A 19,043-nucleotide genomic window follows, 5' to 3' on the forward strand; every position below is an offset into this window, starting at 1 on the left:
ATTAAATTTAATGGACTTATTAACTTTTTAAATTGCAAACTAATTGGATTCAATTAAAATTTTGCATGAACTTTATCCCATAAATTTTATGTCTCTACAAATGCCCCCTACTTCAAGTCATGTCGGAGTGTAGATTTACTGAAATAAGACAAGGTTTGAAGTATTCGCAAAATATTTTTACGTGTAAAATTTAATCATTGTGGGATGTTTGGATTTTAACAAGAAGAAACTATAGCCAAGATCTTCAATTGTATCGCAATTTACTCATTGACACGCTAAAGCTAGCCAATTAATACACACCAATAGCTTTTTTCTTTCCATAAAGAATTGTATATTATCCCACAACTTTATTCTCAAATTTATAATAATCCGGGTAGAATAACGTAAATCCCTTGATTTGGAGTTCAAACTCCATTTGAAACTAAATATATCAAAACCACATAGGATCTCAAATTTAAAGTTTCTGAGGTCCCCATATTAGATTGAAATAAAACCAAATAGTAACTAAGGAGATTTGAATCCACAATCAAGAGGTCAATAAAACTTTTACAAATTACTAAATTCCACTAGACCAACAATACACTTAGTTTATGAATTCCCAACTGATAGTTCTAATATGTTTACTAAATTTCTCTATATATTAGATTCGAATGAAAGTTACTAGGTTTTGAGAACCCCCAACTAGCCCCTTGGATTCTCCCCTGGCTTCAATAGGATTGAACAATGACGTTATCTAACTTCAATGAAGATTAGTATTTTGGCTTATTTTTGACAGCTTGACATCCAAGTCCTTTTTTAAAACAACTTGTCCAATAGATTCCTTACTGAAAATAAACTGGAGCCTTTTAGAGTCTATATAAGGACATCATTTACTCATTAATTCATCGTAATTCAGCATGAGAAGCAACTAAAATTTTGGTTATTTGTCACATTCCTTTTTTTCATAACCAAACTTTTCGACAACTTGGAGCATCAGTGGGAAAAATTTATAACACACTATGAGAGTATATGAATCATGAATGGCTTGTGGTACTGTGAAGTAGACTCGTGAAGTTACATCATATGCAAAATCCACTCTCTGATTATGTCCAAATTTTCTCAGGTATCCTTCTAAAATCTTCCCTTCAGTTCTAGATCATTACTTTTTCCTATTTTTCGTAGTCTCACAAAAGTCTCATATCTTGACTTAGTAATATCGAAATCAAGAGTGGTTTTTGTGTTGGAAAAAGTAGACTCATAAATCTACACCCTAAATAGAAACCACAATCAGGTTATGCCCAAATTATCCCATTTATTCCCCCGAAAGCAGTCCTCAAACATAGATTTGTTAGTTTTAATGGAATTATGCAGCATCTCGGCAAATTTTGTATCTCAGCTTAAGGGTATCAAATCTCAAGTGGCTTATGATGTTAGAAAGTAGACTCATAAAGCTACATCACGCATGGAAACAATGATCTGTTAATGCTTAAATTCCCTATTATACCTTCAAAACTAGTGCTCAAGTCTTGTTTTGCTGGTTTTACCGACATTATGCAACATCTCAACAAATTTTGTATCTCGACTTAGGAGTATCAAAATTTCAAATGGATTGTGGGAATAGAAAATAGACTCATATTTTCTCAGATAATTTTCTAAAGTCACAAATTAAATCTTATGATACTCTATTTTTTTCATTAGTTTTACACACTACATGAATTTCATCTATTAGTTTAAATTCATTGGTAAATTTTTAAACATGGAGAATATGAATTTATTTCTCTCCAATTATGGTGAAACTTTTTAATCACATGATGCATGAACAAGACTCGCCTTCTATAGTCCTTACCTTGAAGGTTCACCATTCGGTAATCAACGCCCTTCTGCTTGATAGAGAATCACATGACAATTCCCTTAATCTATCCAAATGGTTGACATAATAAGAAATTCATGCTCTCAACTTGAACCAGTTCATTAACACCACTGCTTTTATGCTACAATTATCTACACTTAATATAGAATTTATTGCTACTTATCCTAAAGTCTCATATAAAGGTTCTACCATATGGAATTATCCTTAATTGGGCTTAGATGAGTTTTGTTACACTAATTGCTATTGGGAATAGGTAATGGATGTCCTAAGACATAGTGAGGAGGTGATGGAATAAACCAAAGTTTATAATATTTTTTTTCCTCTTTATTTGTGTACAACATCAACAAGAATAATTTGAAGGCCTTTTATGAACTTTTGTATTCATCAAGAAACACAATGTGGTTTTTATTGGTGAGCTCTCTATTAAATATGGGATATATGTATGATTGGGGACCTTCCAGTACATGGAGCTTTCTTTGATGAAGTTGTCCCTTTGTACTAAGAATTGAAACAAGCAGATCAAGAAGGTATAATGACCCTTCAGGTTATATCCTGTATTTCCACACCTTCTAACCATCTAACTATTTACTATAGTTGTCCTAAGTCATTTCTAACTTGTTGGAACTGACAGTTTGGTTATCGGGTAGTTCTATTGATTTTTAGAGCCATTTCCCTAATTTGAAGTTTTCCTTGTTAAAAATTGGCTATTAGGCATAAACTTTAGGTTAACGACCTTGTATGCCAATAATGAAAGTTCCATCATCTTTAGAACATTAATTTTAGTGCACCTTATGTTTTGGTTTTAAGGCTTCCAAACTCTTTTCAGGCTATTGGATGAATTTTTGTAAAAGTGACCTTTGGGTGTGGCGCCCAAATTTCATCAAAAAACTCTTAATGGAAACTTGGATGGAACTATTGAAACTAGAATATCAAATTTGATACCGTAGCATATTCATTTGTGTTCACGAGATTCTAAACAAATCCCAAAGGATTGATAGAAACTTGGAGAAAATCAAGTTTTAGCTGGTGCATAGACTCAATAGGAGCAATAGCTTAAGCATACAAGAGAGTCTCTTTAGCAGCCAAGTCGAGTCCCCACCTAGTCTCTTTAGAGGATACCTGACCACTTTAGCAAACGTCACTTAAGTGATGCATTGTCCTCTTTAGTGAGAGATAAGTTTGGGGCAAGAGTCGCTTAAGTGACCAAGCGCTTCTAAAGCAGCAATTTTTTAAGTGATCAAATAGTCACTTAAGATGTAGCCATTGGGGCATTCATTTCACTCTTCACCCATTTTTCTCTTATTTCTTTCAAGCTCCAAGTCCATCAAAACTCTAGAAAGTATAGAAAATTGGGATATTGATTCTTGGGTGATCATGAGGTGTTGGTGAGCTCGAGAAAGTCATTTTATCATCATAATCTTTTTAAGTTTCTATCTAATTCTTGATTTTATTCTCCGAATTAAATATAAATCCCTAGCTTCTTGATGGATTTATTTTGCTGTCATTTGAGCTTGAAATTTACTCATTGTTAAGGGAAAATAATCCTTGATCATAGAGGGACATGTTGACAATTTTAAAGATGTGATTCTACAGGTGGGCCCCATGTAGGATTTTGACTCAATTTTGGACCCAAAGAAAAATTCAACATATATATCATTATTCTTATAATAATCTGTAGATCACTATTCTGATAGCATTGTATCATGCGGAGGCCTCTCAAAAGAGAAAATCTCTAATTTAGCAAACTTTAGAGGGCGTTCATTGGCGTCCAGGTGGGCTAGGCATACTTTTCTCATAGTTTGATCTTCACTATAGTATTGGTATGATATTATGCTAGTCTTGGGTTAGTAAATTATGACTAAATTGTATACTTAGTGAAATTTACGTTATTTAGCCGGTTAGTGAGTTATATTTAGAAAAATTTGACCTATCCATCCATTCCTTGAATTGAATGGATACCTTAGGAGTTAATGGGACTTATTTAGCGCCTTGTTGTGGAACTTTGGAACCATAATCTATCCTGCGGTAGGAATTGCCTTAGAATGGACTTTCAGATTTAGAAGCAGACCTCTTCGGGCCACTTTTGGTCAATACTAAAATTAGATTTTTGTAGACCTAAGAGGCCCTCTTCTGTTATCTCATTACAATTTTGGATCCTTGGGAAGATTTTGGACATTTTTTGGTTTATAATAAGACTTATACCACAAATTTATATAATATCAATTTAAATTCGGCAATTATGATATAAAGACCAATTCGAGTCTGGCATAAAAGGGTTACTTATGATGATTAAGGAAATAGTTTGATCCAGTGCGTATGATATAGGAGAATCCATGGATACTATTTTGAGGTTTGGATTCTTGGGATTATTACTATCATTACTTCTTTCTTGATTGCATTTTTTTGGGCTTATGGGGGCTCGGGTGGATTATTTACCCTTGTTTATATCTTTTGGTCTTATGAGGGTCCAGTTAGACTATAGTTAGTTGCTTTATTTCTGATATTTTCTACTCAGTTATTTATTTTTAGTAATTGGAGCATTATTCTAGGTTTGTGATTTAGCTTAGTTGAATGATGATGCCTACTTAGTAACCATATTTTTGGTACTCATATTACACTTCTTCATCTTTTTCTAATTTAGATCCAAGTACTAGTTGTCGCCATTGATGTCTGTACTAGTTCTAGTCAGAGTCTGAAGATAGAGTGAGATTTTAAAGCTGAAGCTAACTCTCTCTCTCCTTCTTCTATTTTTTAATGGCGTTTTTATTTGAGACTATTGTATATTTGATACTTATAGTAATCTTATTTGTTTGCTAGAGGATCTTGTACCAACCTTACTGGGTCATGGGATATTTCTATCATTTCCCTTATTTATCTTTAGTATGCTATCATCCTTATATTTTATGACTTGTAATCCAATTACTTGCAGAATTTTGGTATTTATTTTACTTTCTATCAACTATCCCATTAATTATTATTTTGGGCTATGGTTTGGCATATTTACTGATGGCATTAAGTAGGTGCCATCATAACTCATGAGATTGGGTCGTGACAATTGGTATTAGAGTCTAGGTTCACTAGTATTGTTAGTACAAGAATAAGTATCTAGTAGAGCCCCGTGTATCAGAATGATGATGTTTGTTTCTTATCTTTGGGAGGCTATAGGAAATTCTTAGGAGATCTTCATTTTTTTCACTCGTTCGTGTTATGAGTCTTTATTGGTTTCTAAGATTCACTTGGTTTCACACTTTTTTAGATTAATAGGATGTGAGATACTACTACTGGGGACGAAGACTGTAATTCTTCTACTAGGGATCCTATCAGAGGTCATCACCGACCTAGAGGTCATAGGCATGCAAGAGTTGTAGCCCTAGTTGGAGGTCCATATAGGGAGCCTTAAATAGAAACTATTTTGGCTCTCGCAATAGAGATTTCTCCACCACAGTTAGTGGGTTAGGGGAAGCCCAGGATTCATGGGGTTTATTCCTTCATAGTTGATCAGAGATGCTTTAGTTCAGTTGCTGGGTTTATTTGGTGGTACACTATCTGATAGTACTTAGTCTGCAAATTAGAATAGTGCAGAGGTAAGGGCGCAACCTGTAGTTATATCCCCCAAAGTTGAGATCCCTCTAATGCTAGTAGTTGCTCAATCATAGTTGCCCATTTTATTGTGTCCATTGCGGAGCAAAAGATGTTGGGTAGATTTTTGCTATTAACTTTGCCTAGGTTTTCTAGGGCTCCATGCGAGGATGCATTCGAGTTCTGACTATTTATTTAGATAAGCTCCATAATTAGGCCTAGTTGAAACTTGTGGGGTTAGATATACTACTTTCCATCTAGACAAAATATTTAAACATTGGTGGAGAGGTTATCTTGATTCCAGGACAACTGGATCTCCCCCTTTGACATGGATCTAATTCTCTAAGGTTTTCTTGGAGAAGTATATGTGTAGCAGCCTTAGATATCATTTAAGAGATCAATTATTAGGATTGGAGTAGAGTTATATTACTATTATAGAGTATAAGGCTCAGTTCCATGAGTTAGCCAAGCATGCTACCACTATATTACTGACTGAATATGAGCAGATTTGGTGTTTTGTTTAAGGATTGAGACTTTCTTTTGCATGGCTACTCAGAGTTTGGTTGTTACATTTAGGTCTTTTATTAGGGTCTTTGATTATGCTCAAACCATGGAGGAGATACACTGTGAAGACCAAGAGGGAAGCGCTAAGAAGACCTATTACTAGGGTAATTTTAGTGAAGGCAACAGTGGTTCACAGTTTAGAGGTAGTGTTTCTTAGGTTAGTTACCCCCTATATCAGTCTCACTAGTATTAGGTACAATCTACTAGGCCTATCCATGTCATACTTTAGATAGCTAATAAGGTTTAGCCTAGTTATAGTGATCTTTCTATCCAAAGCAGCGACCATGCTTTGAAAGTACCACATTCTAAATTTTCTAAGCGAGGTGGCTATTTAGGGTCAGCCGGATCTTCTGGGCACAGTGCATCGCTTGGGGAATGTTATGATTGTAGGGCTTTCAGCCATAATTCCAGAGAGCATCCTCGGTGTGGGACAGTTTTGCCTGCAATGCAGAGTGCTCCACTTATTAGGTCAGTGCCACCCCAACTAGAGGTGGTATACAAGGTTATTAAGGCAGTCCCTAGTTTCTCAAGAAGGTCTTATGAAGCTAGGATAGATGGTTGATCAGGTGCCCAGCCAAAGTAAGGAGTGAGGTTATTTCTATGTCATACTTAGTAGATCAGAGGTAGAGACTTTGAATGTTATTATTATAGGTATGATATCAGTGTACCATCAACTAAATTTTTCTTTATTTGACCCAGTATCCACCTATTATATATGTCTGCTTATTGTGCACCATGGTTAGAGTTGTCTTGGGACTCTTTATTTGTGCCATTAAGTGTATCTCCTCTCGTGGGTAATTCTTCAATAGTGAATTGAATTTATATATCATGTGTTGTGACCGTTTGAGAGTTTGGTGTACTTTGATATGATTCTAGGCATAGATTGGTTATCCCCCAATTATGCAATTTTGGATTGTTTCTCCAAGGCCAATATCTTAGTCATGCCTTGCATACCCCTAATTATATGGAAAAGATCTATTAGTTGCACGCCAATAGGGATTATATCTTATATTCAGATGAGAAGACTTATACGAAGGATTCCAAGTCTTATCATGCTTATATTCATAATGTTAATTCGAAAAGTCCTTTGCTTGATTTTGTTACTAGTGCGTTAAAATAAGCACGAGTCCTTTTGGACAACTAAAGATTGAACTTTCCAAGTTAGTATTAAGCAAAAGAAATAATATTAATTTTTATCAAAACTATTTTAGAATTTAGAATTAAGCAACTCAAATCTTTATATTGATATATGAAGTTTTACTACAATATCCAAGTTAATATATTGTAAACAAGTGCTTAACATTTTGTTAACTAGAATTAACCATTAATTCTAGAAATAATAATATTATTCTATGAAGTTAAACGCTTAGTGTCTAGTAAAGATAAAATCGTATGTAAGAATAAAATATACAACTCTAAATTATAAAAATTATTATTATGTATACAAATATATTTAACGTCTTTTATTAACATTTGAGTTTAAGTCACTAATTTTATTGAGATTTTTGTGGAAGATGAATACCATCAAGTGTTTGATCATCATCAAAATTAGACGTTGATGCTAAAGAAACGAAACCAAAAACCCCTTACCAAGGTTCTTATTTACAGAAACGAAACCAAAATCCCCCTTACCCAATGTTGTTAATGCTTCCACATTACTTTCGCATCTTCTGTCATTACAACAATTGATATCGCAAAAATTAGGGTTTGCTTGAAAATAAGAGAATGAATATAATGAAGTGAATTATAGTAACAACAAAATAGAACTTTATCATTCTTTATATATGGCGGAATTTCAAGTTTTTTGTTGAGCCTGTTTTTGTTTCCTTGCATGGTCTGGGATTTTAAATTATAAAACATTTCAAGTTTTATTTATTTATGGTAGTAAAAAGAAAAAGAAATCCGTTTACTATCTATTATTTATTAGTGCGTTTAAACTAAATATATTAGAAATAAATCTTAAATTATACTCACCCCTGTTTCAATTTATTTTTACTAATTTTTTTTTTTAGTTCATTAAAAAAGAATGTCTTTTTTTTGAAAAACTTTTAATTATAACTTGTCACATAGCATATATTAAAACACAAAATTAAGGATAAATTACGTAAAAACACAAACTTAAAAGGCATAAATATATAAAATTTCTTATCTTTTAAAATATTTCATAAAATCTCATTTTTCTCCGTTCATCTTGATGCATATTAAATAAGAAAGTAACAGATTTGCATTTATTTTAGGGGAGTTAAATAATGGGAGAGAATCACTTAAATATCTACAAAAAAAAAAAAAGATCAAATAAGAAAATTTCCATCAAATCTTATCATTTGCAATTTACAATTTTGTTCAATTTTTTTCCATCTTTATTAATCTTTTTTTTTTTCTTAAAATTTTGAAAGCTTTACTACGTGCTTCATGTTGACAAGCATTCATATTCTTTTGAAGAATCTTCATAATGTAGAAGTCAAAAAATCTCATAGTTTTCGGCTGAATCATGGCAATGAGGATAACCACTGTAATGGTCCGTAGAATTAGATATCGAATTTGGGGTTAATAAACATATTTTTTTTGTTAATGCGCTTGATACATATTTAATGTTGTTAGTTTCTCGATATATTTTTGTACTATAAATGGTGATATATATGAGTGATACATTTATTGTCAGTATATTGGTGATAGATATGAGTAATACATTTGTTGTCAGAGTACTGGTGATACATATGGCAAATACTTTTTGATAGTGATTCATATTTTTAATTCATTTATAAATGTTTGATACATTTAAGATATGTTTGATATATGTAAACTATTATTTTTGTGTGAGATTTAATTTGAATGGGATATTGAATAATTTTACCAGATGTATCATTATCTAGAACCAGATGTATTTATACCACGATTTGTGTGTGATTTACTCCGGGTAATAATTGAAAATCAGTTACTTCCTTATTTAACTAACCACCTAGTTATAAATGTATTACAATGCATATGTATCAAGACTAAAGACATGTATCATAAAAATCAAAATCTGAAATATCTTGTAATTTAACAAAATTATGGTGAAAGGTGTTGCAACCCATTAAATCCAGAATTTATATAAGCAACCCTAAAATTAAAGGGCATTTTGATACATTCCATATATATTTAATTTAGAGCCACAAGATTAAAAAGATCTTCCCTATTTCTTTAAATTTCATATTTGATCACAACAAGATAGATAAATTGGAAAGAAGAGAGTTATTAAATAGATATAATTGTTAAAAATATACTTGAAGTATCACTTTTTCGTGAGCTTTCTACCTAAACTATAAAGTGTTTGTATTTCGTACCTGAACTATCACCAACTATTATCCAAACACATTTCGACTAGTACCTGATGGCGTGTGGTTACACTTTTTCTTTGTTTGAAAATGGTGTCAAATGACACTTCACAAGGATAATTTAAGCAATTAATTAAAAACATTAAAGACAAATTAGGAGATAATGTTTAAAAACACTTATGAAATATCATTCTTTTTTCAAGTTTCCTATATGAACTATCATGTGTTTGCATTTTCTACCTTTTATTGTACGTCAAATAACTATACAAAATTTGATGACAAATTAAATTATCACGCACCTTTTGATGATTGCTTTCAAATACTTGTTCTAGTCACCTTCCAAGTGTGTTTTGATACATAGTTGGTAATCCTTCAAGTAAGAAATACAAACACCCTCCACGTACCCCCCCCCCCCCTCCCCCTAAAAAAAATAGAAATGATACCTCTTATGTGTTTTTAACAGAGTAAATTCCCTAAATAGTCATTCATGTTAGGGAATTTGCCTTATAATATTATTTTTGTTTCTTTTAGCATCATAATATCACCCAACTATTCCTATTTTCCTCAAAATATACTTGACATAATATCAACATCATTTTTTCTTCTAATAGGATGCTATGTCACATATGCCATGTCACATTTTTCTTTTTTAATAATAATTTTTTTAACTTTTTAAACCACCGATCTTTTACCCTAGAAGAAGATTACAAAGAGACATATTTTTCTGCCCAAAAAAGTTTTCAAGGGTTCTGAGGCAACTTCTAACATGGAATCCTCTAATTCTTTGAGGAAATTAAGGGTTCTTCAACGAATAAATTAATGAATTTGCAGAATAGATTGTATCCCTAGCCTCTGTATACCTTTGATGTCGACCAAAGAGATCGTCACGAGGTAAAATTAAATCTTTTTTTTCAATCTTTGAAGTTTAAATTGTGAAATAATTTGAACACTCAATGTGGTATTGGAGTAATTTTCTTAAAATTTAGAATTTTTTTTGCTTGATTTTTAATGGGATATTCTGTTGTTTGAATCTGCGTTATGTGTTTGTGTCTATAGTCTGTGTAGAACATGGGAGACATCTACTCTTAAGGGGTTATTTGGTTGAGAATAACTAGAATAAGTTATTCCAGGATAACTAATCCAACGATTAGTTATTCCACCATAGGTGATAACTAATTCCATCACTTAAATAATTTTGGGACTAAGTAATGCCTTCATCCAAACGTAAGATAAATAATCCTACATTTTATACCAAAACTATTGCACCTTATACCTTTAATGTTTATAAATTTCTTGCATCTCTATGTGCCCAAAAAGGTTGTTGACGCTTCTTCAAATTAATCTTCAGATCAGTCAAAGAACAAGCTGAAAATGATGATTTGTGGGATTATTCTAAATTTTATCATCCAGAAATTTGGGTAGATTCACAAATGGATTTGAACTTAACAAGCAGTCAACTAGAACTCACGTAATGAATTCTTGATTTATTTTTTTCCAGTTAATTTATTGCAAGGTTATGATTTTTTTCCGATTAGTCTCATTGCTTAATTGTATTTTTTTCCTCTATTGTTGGCTCAGGGAGGTGTGCATGTTGAATCTGTTGATTGACCTTCTTTTACAGCAAAGAAAGGAAGCCATTTTGAAAGAGAAATCATGAAGAATTATGTAGTTTTGTTGAAGAAGAAGAAGAGAAACTTTAGTAAAATATAGGTATTATCCATTAGTTTCTTTTGTTAGTTATGTGAAACACTTATTTAGACACGTTATGTGCCTTCTTTTGCTAAAACCTCTGTGGTCATATTATGGCGTGGTACAGTGTGATGTTGCCACTTGCCTATAAAACATTATTTAGCTGTAAATTATAGCAAGTTATGACACTTTTTGGAAGTATTGATGCTATAATTTGTTATTTTGAAGGCCAAATTTGTTTGGGCATATAGTTTGGTAAGACAGTGAAAAAAATTTGTTATTATGTTTTGTCTTCCTGAAAAGCTCCAAGGAACTAATTTAATTTTTTCTTTAGATAAGAGAAAGGCTAATTTTTTGTATGAAGAGAAGTTGACGTTCATGCAAATACTCGTAAATGAAATAGAGAATAAAGATTTTCTCTATGAAATTGAAGTAACTAGATTCTCGTACAGAAAATAATGTATTGAACTACTGAAAGTATAACAACATGTACACTTATTCACCGTTGAAGCTTCGAAATCTTCAAAAATTAAGTAAATGCTTGATTGAATATGTAAAAGAAGTTGTTTATTCAAAAATTAGGTAAATGTTTTGATTGAATATGTAAACGAAGTTGATGCTTATAGCAACATAAACACTCTTTTATGTATTGTTAAAAAAAATAATAATGAGACATGACATTCTATTAGGAGAGAGAAGAATGTTGGTATTGTGTCAAGTATATTTTGAGGAAAATAGGAATAGTTGGGTGATATTGTGGTGCTAAAAAAATAAAAGTTATATTATTAAGCAAATTCCCAAACATGGCTGATTATTGAGGGAATTTACTAGTTTTTAACAGCAACTTGACCATTATTCCACTTACAAAACATCACGTGTTAGCGACAATTTTGACTTCAGTTATTTTAAGAGGAATTAGATCTCTTGGCCACTTATACATGTATATATATTTTCTGAAAATTCGGTAACTTTTTTCTAGGTTAGTTAATAAATTTGAGAATTTCACTATAATTATAGCAGTTGAGTGATTGACCCTGATTATCTCGTTTTTTCCCCTCTTTTTGGGGTGCTTTCGTCAATTCTTTTCCTTTCATTCATTTTTTGTTTGGTAGGATGGAGGTAAGAACTATCATTATTTGGTGTAGTATCATGACATGGAAGAAACTCTTTTATAAATAAGGGAATACAAGGTGAATGTTGTGAAAATTTGAAGAAAGATTTTGGATTTAAAAAGATATGTTTGATTCGATCAAAATTTGAATCAATTAATGTAATTGCATTGTATCTCATTTTATTTGGCTTTATTCGACACTCAGTTCCATTAAAAAATAATGAGAAAAATTTATAGTTACATCCACGTACTCTTACGTAGAATCTTGTAAATAAGGTAGGAAAACATTACAAGTATGTTTAGCTTGATTTGATTTATATAGAATAACGATTTTGTTGGAGTTGAGGGGGTGCGGGGCAGACAAACGGGAAAACAATTTGATCAAACAGCTGAGCCTTTAAAGAATCCCTTATAAATTATATGGACAACAACCAAGAAGTCGAACCAACAGCCAGATAGTAGCCTTCTTTCTTCCTTTATTTACTTGTTGAACTTCAGAAAGAGTAAAAAAATGTAATACTAAGTTATATCTATTCTTTTCACTTCTCTTCTTTTTGTTATGGAACTACTATTTAAGGTCTTAGGGAACTCTCCCCTTAACTCGAGTGGGATCAAAATATCCTTCATCTGGTATGAGCTAACAGGTTCAGTTGTTACAGTAGACCTGAAAACTGGAAAAGCTAAAATGGGATAAGCTCAAGGTATGTTGACAATACAGTAATGGTTAAAAGAAGATCCGAATATGAACAAAGATCAGTTCAATTACCTCATGCAGTGATCGACATGTCATGTACTAGAAGCTGCCATCCAATTTAGCCTAGAAGCCTCCAAATCGAAATGGTTTAGTGTGGCTATGCCCCGTTGAAATCCCTTCCCGTCTTCCACTTACTGTGAAGTAGCTGCATTCATCTCTAGTGACAAGCCTCATGAAGCACTGCCTTCAACCCACTTGCTTCAAAACATTTTCTACATCCTCTGAGGAAGCAGCATTTTGGTTTCTCGCAACAAGCTCCACCGACGAATCATTTTGATGATCATCAGGCATTAAAGAATCTACTTTACAGTCCTTCAGTAAATCAGAAAAAGTAGTAGTGTGTAATATCCAACCAAATCTTGTCATAACCTTGCATATTTCGTCTATATCAGTATCACCTTTGAGAGAAAAACTACGAGCAATAGCACTACAAGTTGAATGATTGAGCACAAACTCCTTCTCCCCCATCTCAAGAAGAAATTCCAATACTTTACCGTACTTCCCATCCAAGCATAAAGCTTCAATTAGTGACTCACAGGCGCTTACACTTAGAGGCGTGCGCTTCTCCAACATTCCCATGAATAACTTGAATGCATCAAGTAAGTTCCCTTCGTTTGAGAAAGCATCCAGCACAATCGGAAGAATGCCATTCTCAGGATTTATACCCTTCCTCACCATTTCTTGGAATATGGCACAAAGTCTTGATCTCTCACCCATCATATGATAGCCATGAAAAATTCTACTGTAAGTTGCATCCTTAAGTACGAGATCCCTTTTTTGCATTTCTGATATCAGCATTTCTGCTTCCTCCATTAGTCCATCCTTGCATAGCTGCTCAATCAGCGGTGTATACGTGTCCTGATCAAATCCAATGCATCCCTCTGTCATCTTTTTCAGAAGCTGCTTAATTTCCACCACATTTCCATTCTTCAAGAATCTATCAATCAATGTGTTAAAAGCTTTAGCAGAACCTATTCCCATTTGCAACATTTCCTGAAGCAAGTCCTGAGCTTTCTGCAAGTTCCCAGTTTTACAGCATCCATCAAAGAGAACATTATAAATGCTCCTATACCGAGAAAGCCCCCTAAGTATCATAAGAGTCAAACAAGCCATATGCCTCGGACAATTGTCCTCCTTTAGCTAAACAAGATATCATGGTAGTGTATGTCGCTCTATTTGGTCCCAAGCCTTTTTTTAAGATGATACTGAATATCATTTTAGCTCTCTCAGTTTGACCTGCATTAAGCAGCTCATCAATCAAGAGATTGTGAGTCCGTAAGTTGGGACGGATACCTCTGTTTTCCAGTTCCTTGTAAAGGGTAAAGGCCTTTTCAATCTCAGAGTGTAGAACAAAATAACAGATGAGAGATTTATAGGAGGAAACATCAGCAACCAGATTCTTGCCATGAAGTTCTGATATGACTTCAGCTGCTTCTAGCATTTTTTCGTTCACCAAGAGACCATAAAAGAGAATAAGATAGGCGTCACGCACTTCCAAAACCCCCATAGCAAGAATACTTCTAAATACCCCAAAGGCTTCGTTTACCTTACCACTTTTGCAGTTCACACTGATCAAAGCACTATAAATTCCTCCGTTGGGCTTAAACCCATGATGCAGCATCTGAAATAAATATCTTTCTGCATTTTGCAACTCCCCTTCTCCACAATATCCAATAACGAAGGCTTCATAAGTATCCTGGTCAGGTTTTAGGCCTCTATCCAGCATTTCAACCAAGCAACTTTGAGCAGCTTTCATCTCCCGTGTCCCGCAGAGGCCCTTTATAAGAGTATTGTAATGGGGAGTAGCTGGAATAATCACCTGACATCAATAGCCTCCAAAATCCTCCTCAACTGCTCTAAGTAACCTTTACGAGAATAATTTTTAAACAAAGTTCTCCAGGTAAGAGCATTTTGCTTGCCATTCTTCGTTATCAAGTCTGAAAGAGAAGACATAGCTGAGTCCGTATCCTTATTGCGGCAGAGACAATCAGTAATTATACAATACGTTGACTCAACAGAGGCCAGATTTTTCTTCTTCAATTCTTCAAGAAGCTCCAAGGCAGTGGCGACATTACCCCCTTGACAATGTCCCTCAATCAACAAGGTATAAGTTGTCAAATCAGGCTTGATACCTTCTCCGGTCATGTCACCCACAAGTTTGTGTGCCTTCTCCATCATACCACACTTGCAGAGCCCACGAAGAAGTGTATTGCAAAGGTTTAAATCAATGCCTTTAGCATCCTTTATATCCTTCATTTTAAAAGCTTCATCCACATCATCTCTCAAGTAAGAATCTAGTAAAGCTTCATAAACAACTGAGTCAAGCTTCACTCCCCGCTCAGTCATCTCAGCAAATACCATTATTGCCTCTTTAAATCTATTTGCAGCACAAAGCCCGTCAATAAATGTGGTATAAATATATCGATTAGGAACTAATGACTTGGCAAACATGCTTTTTTTAAGCTGAATTGCCTCATCCACATGCTCAGCTCTAAACAACCCCTTCATCAAAATGTTATAGGTAAACATATTTGAACAAAAGCCCTTCTCTTCCATCTCAGCCAATACTTTCTTGGCATCACTAAAATTCCCCTCTCTACAATGAGCATCCACCATACTAGTATACGTAATTGCATTGAAGGTAATATTAGCTTCACTCATTGAATTAGTAACTCGCCAAAACAATCTAAAGTTACTATCTTTCAACAAATCCGTCAACAAACGGTTACAACAGAACAAGCTAGGGACACAATCAAGATCTTTATTATGAGCAAAAATAACACTAGCAGCTTCAAACAAGTACTTTTTCTCTCTGTACTTATCCATCAACAACCCAAATATGATATGATCAAATTTTCTTGATTCATCCAATTCTTTACGACAATTATCAATAGATTTCACAACATCTAAAGGGGGTAAACCGAATTTAATCACAATATCAAGAACAGAACTAGCAGGACCATACAAATTGTTACTACATAAAAGGACAGCTAGAAATGAATGAATTTCCAAATCTGATTGAATACCCACTTTGTGTTTTGACCATTGGAAGAAACTGAGAAGGCGTTCAAGGTGGTTAGTCAATTGATGTTGATGAAGAATAGAGCGAACCACATCTGGATTTAGCTTCTTTTTTAATCCTGAGGATTGAATGAGCCTTTTCCACTTCTTGTTTTTAAGAATTTGGGTGAGTTCTTGGACCAAGATTTGGTTGTTTTGTGGAAGCTGAGAGTTGCAATTATGTCTGTGAAATGTAGTTTGTTCAATACATCTTGTGATTTTCCTATGAAAAACCCTCCACATAGTTTTGGAATTTTCAAGGAGGATTTGGACCAAGGGAGTAACTTGGAAACAAGTGAGCAGGAGAAGTCAAGTTAGCTGAACCCTAGAAGATGCAATTCCAAAGTTCCTAGGCTGATCACTGGTTAGTTGGTGCAATTTTAACAAGTTACTAACATTGGTGTTTCTTTAAATTTTTGGTTGCAAAGATATTAGTAATATCAATATCATAATCCATACCAAATGAAAAATTGGGAAAGCTGATTAACTTCTATTTATAACTTTATATCCAAACTAGATGCATGAGGTCCGTGCTAAATTCGGAACCAAACTCATCACAAAGAATATAAAATTTAATTTTAAAATCAAAATGACTTAAGTCACATTTCTATTGTATAATTAATTTATTTTAGTGATACATTGATTATGTCTTGAGTGATAAGTCATTATGATTATTAAAATTTTTTCGTTATATTTGGATAACTTTTAAATGACTTTATTTATGAGAAAGAAAGTATGAAGGATAATTAGCAAATATGAATAGACATATAATTCAACTTAAAATATATAAATGATGTGTTCAAAATGTTTTAAATTTTTTTTCATATTTGATAGATTTTTGAAAAAAAAATATTTTCTTTAGAAAAATAAGTTTTTTTAGACTTATAAAAAGAACTTCGTAGAAGTAGGAAAATAATATCTTTTTTATATTTTACATTCATTGAGCCATTCACTCTTTAATATACCTTGTCTTCATAACACCGATAGTTGTTATCCCTTCCACCCCATACATCCCCTCTCATAGTACTTATCTAAATTATATATAAATAGTTTTTAAATAATAATTTACTAACATACCAAATATAAGAAAATAAGTAAGAAACACACTAATTTTTTTGAAAAATACTTTAAAAATAATATTTTTCATAAAAAGCATGTTTGTACCAAACACGCATCTAAAAAGAGCATAAGTATTATTAGAAAATAATAAATACTTTGATTGAAAATGAGACTGTAACTTTAAAGTTGCACAAATTTTATCAAAATGTAAAAAAGTAAATATGCATTCTATCCGTTTCATTTTATTTTATATTTATTGATTTGGTCTTCCTATTAATAAGAAGTTATGTAATAGGAGTTTGTTTATTTATCTCAACAGTTATGATTTAAAAGTGTAGAGATAATGTCTAATTACACCTTGAACTATACCCAAAAAAGTTATGACACACCTCAACTTAAAGGGAGTTCTATTACTCCTGAACTAATTAAAAGTGTAATTTTGATACCCTTAGTGTCTACGTGGTGCTTACGTAGTACATACGTGGTCCAACACACTGAAATATCCACGTAGGCACACGTGTGTGCCACATAGGCACCACGTAGGCACTAAGGGTGTCAAAATTACACTTTTAATTAGTTCAGGAGGTAATAGGACTCCCTTTAAGTTGAGGTGTGTCATATCATTTTTGAGTATAGTTCAGGAGGTAATTGGGTATTTTTTTCAAAAGTGTATGATTGACAACTATTATGTTGTATAGTTACTTAGTAGAAAGAGTAATATTGGAAGAAAATAATAAACCTCTATTTATTTACTAAAATAATAAGTAAAACAAAAATTTTACTTTTAGTATAAGGGTAAGTAAAATGAAAAGAGAGAGAAAAAGGTACTCTCTTAATTCATTTTTACTTGGTTTTTTAACTTGAAAAATAACTTAAGAACTTAATATATTAAGAGTAAAACATATGAAATTATCCTTATTAAGTATGTTTTAAAATTTTAGGACTACCAAAACGAGAGATTCTCCCATATATACAATTATATATAGTTATAATACATCTCAATGTGGAGTTGATCAGCACAATAAATACATCTATCTATCTATGTCTTTCTATTATAAAAATACGAATAATTTTCTCTAAATGTTAAAAATTAAAACACCCCTCAAATATCAAAGACTTTAATATCCTTAAATTTTGTAATTAACTAAGGATAAAATAGTCCAAAGAACCACAAAAGTTGTTTATCCTACTATAATAAAGCTACGGCTTTATCCTAATATACCATGGATTGGCCCATTGAGCAAATGTTTTAGCATAAATAACATAAAATCTCAAGTTGGTGTCTAATTATAGAAATTCTGACTATTTGCATGTCTGTAGAAAATTCTAATATTTTAGTTATCAAGATACCTAAATAGGCGCCGACATACCGATCATGATAGATAGCTACCAAAATAAGAGATTTCAAAAATAACAGATTTTGCCTGAATAAATGCAACAGCTTCAAAAATTCAAAATTCTTTCACACGATCAAGCTCCTTCAACAAAATTCTCCTTAATTTGTCCATCTTTATTTTTTTTTAATTTTTGAGTTTTCTACACAATACTCAATGAATATTTCAATTTTGTCGAGGCATTCTGGAGTTTAGATATCAAATATTCAATACGCAAAATATAAAAGTGAGGAAACTATTGTCGGTGAAAATATTTTGTAGTTAAATTTGATTTCAATCCTAGCAACTGATTTAAAAATTGACGAATCAATGAAGAAAACTGATATTTGAGACATCATAGAAGAAAATTCCTCAACAATGGTGATTCACAACAACAAAGGCATGAAGCCTTACGTCAAACTGGAAAAAAGTGTTTCATTTATAATGTATTTGTTGTGCGTAACTACAATGGAGAAATCTTTTATTGAAAGGACATTTGAAGTAGATACTGGTGCAATTATTTGTGTAGAAGGATTGAAAACGGATGTTCTAGCACTTGCAGTAATTGACTCAAAAAATGTTGACTCATTGTATATATCAAAAAACAAAATTGAAAATGTTATCGGTGATTGCAAAACTGCAGAGATTAAGGTGGATCAGCTTTACAAAAACAAGGCTGTTTTTGTAT

General features: G+C 32.7%; 1 protein-coding gene across 3 annotated transcripts; it reads right to left on the reverse strand.

Annotated features, from left to right (window-relative positions):
- Window positions 1-12,499: 12,499 nt before the first annotated feature.
- LOC107853514 (pentatricopeptide repeat-containing protein At5g61990, mitochondrial) lies at window positions 12,500-16,398 on the reverse strand. 3 transcript variants are annotated; one of them, XM_016698503.2, is made up of 2 exons: window positions 12,876-16,385; window positions 12,500-12,789 (listed from the first exon to the last, which is right to left on the reverse strand). In XM_016698503.2, the coding sequence occupies exon 1, from the start codon at window positions 16,164-16,166 to the stop codon at window positions 14,679-14,681; it is 1,488 nt and encodes a 495-aa protein (XP_016553989.1). In that variant the 5' UTR covers window positions 16,167-16,385; the 3' UTR covers window positions 12,500-12,789; window positions 12,876-14,678. The 3 variants fall into 2 exon arrangements, with proteins under 3 accessions (XP_016553988.2, XP_016553989.1, XP_047271259.1); XM_016698502.2 differs by having other exon boundaries at window positions 12,500-12,780; window positions 12,876-16,398.
- Window positions 16,399-19,043: the final 2,645 nt, after the last annotated feature.

This window comes from Capsicum annuum, chromosome 7, assembly GCF_002878395.1.
Source record: "Capsicum annuum cultivar UCD-10X-F1 chromosome 7, UCD10Xv1.1, whole genome shotgun sequence".
Taxonomy (NCBI): Eukaryota; Viridiplantae; Streptophyta; class Magnoliopsida; order Solanales; family Solanaceae; genus Capsicum; species Capsicum annuum.

Bases quoted from the DNA above. Each gene is read 5' to 3' on its own strand.
- LOC107853514 (XM_016698503.2), bottom strand. From the start codon at position 16,166: ATGTGGAGGGTTTTTCATAGGAAAATCACAAGATGTATTGAACAAACT.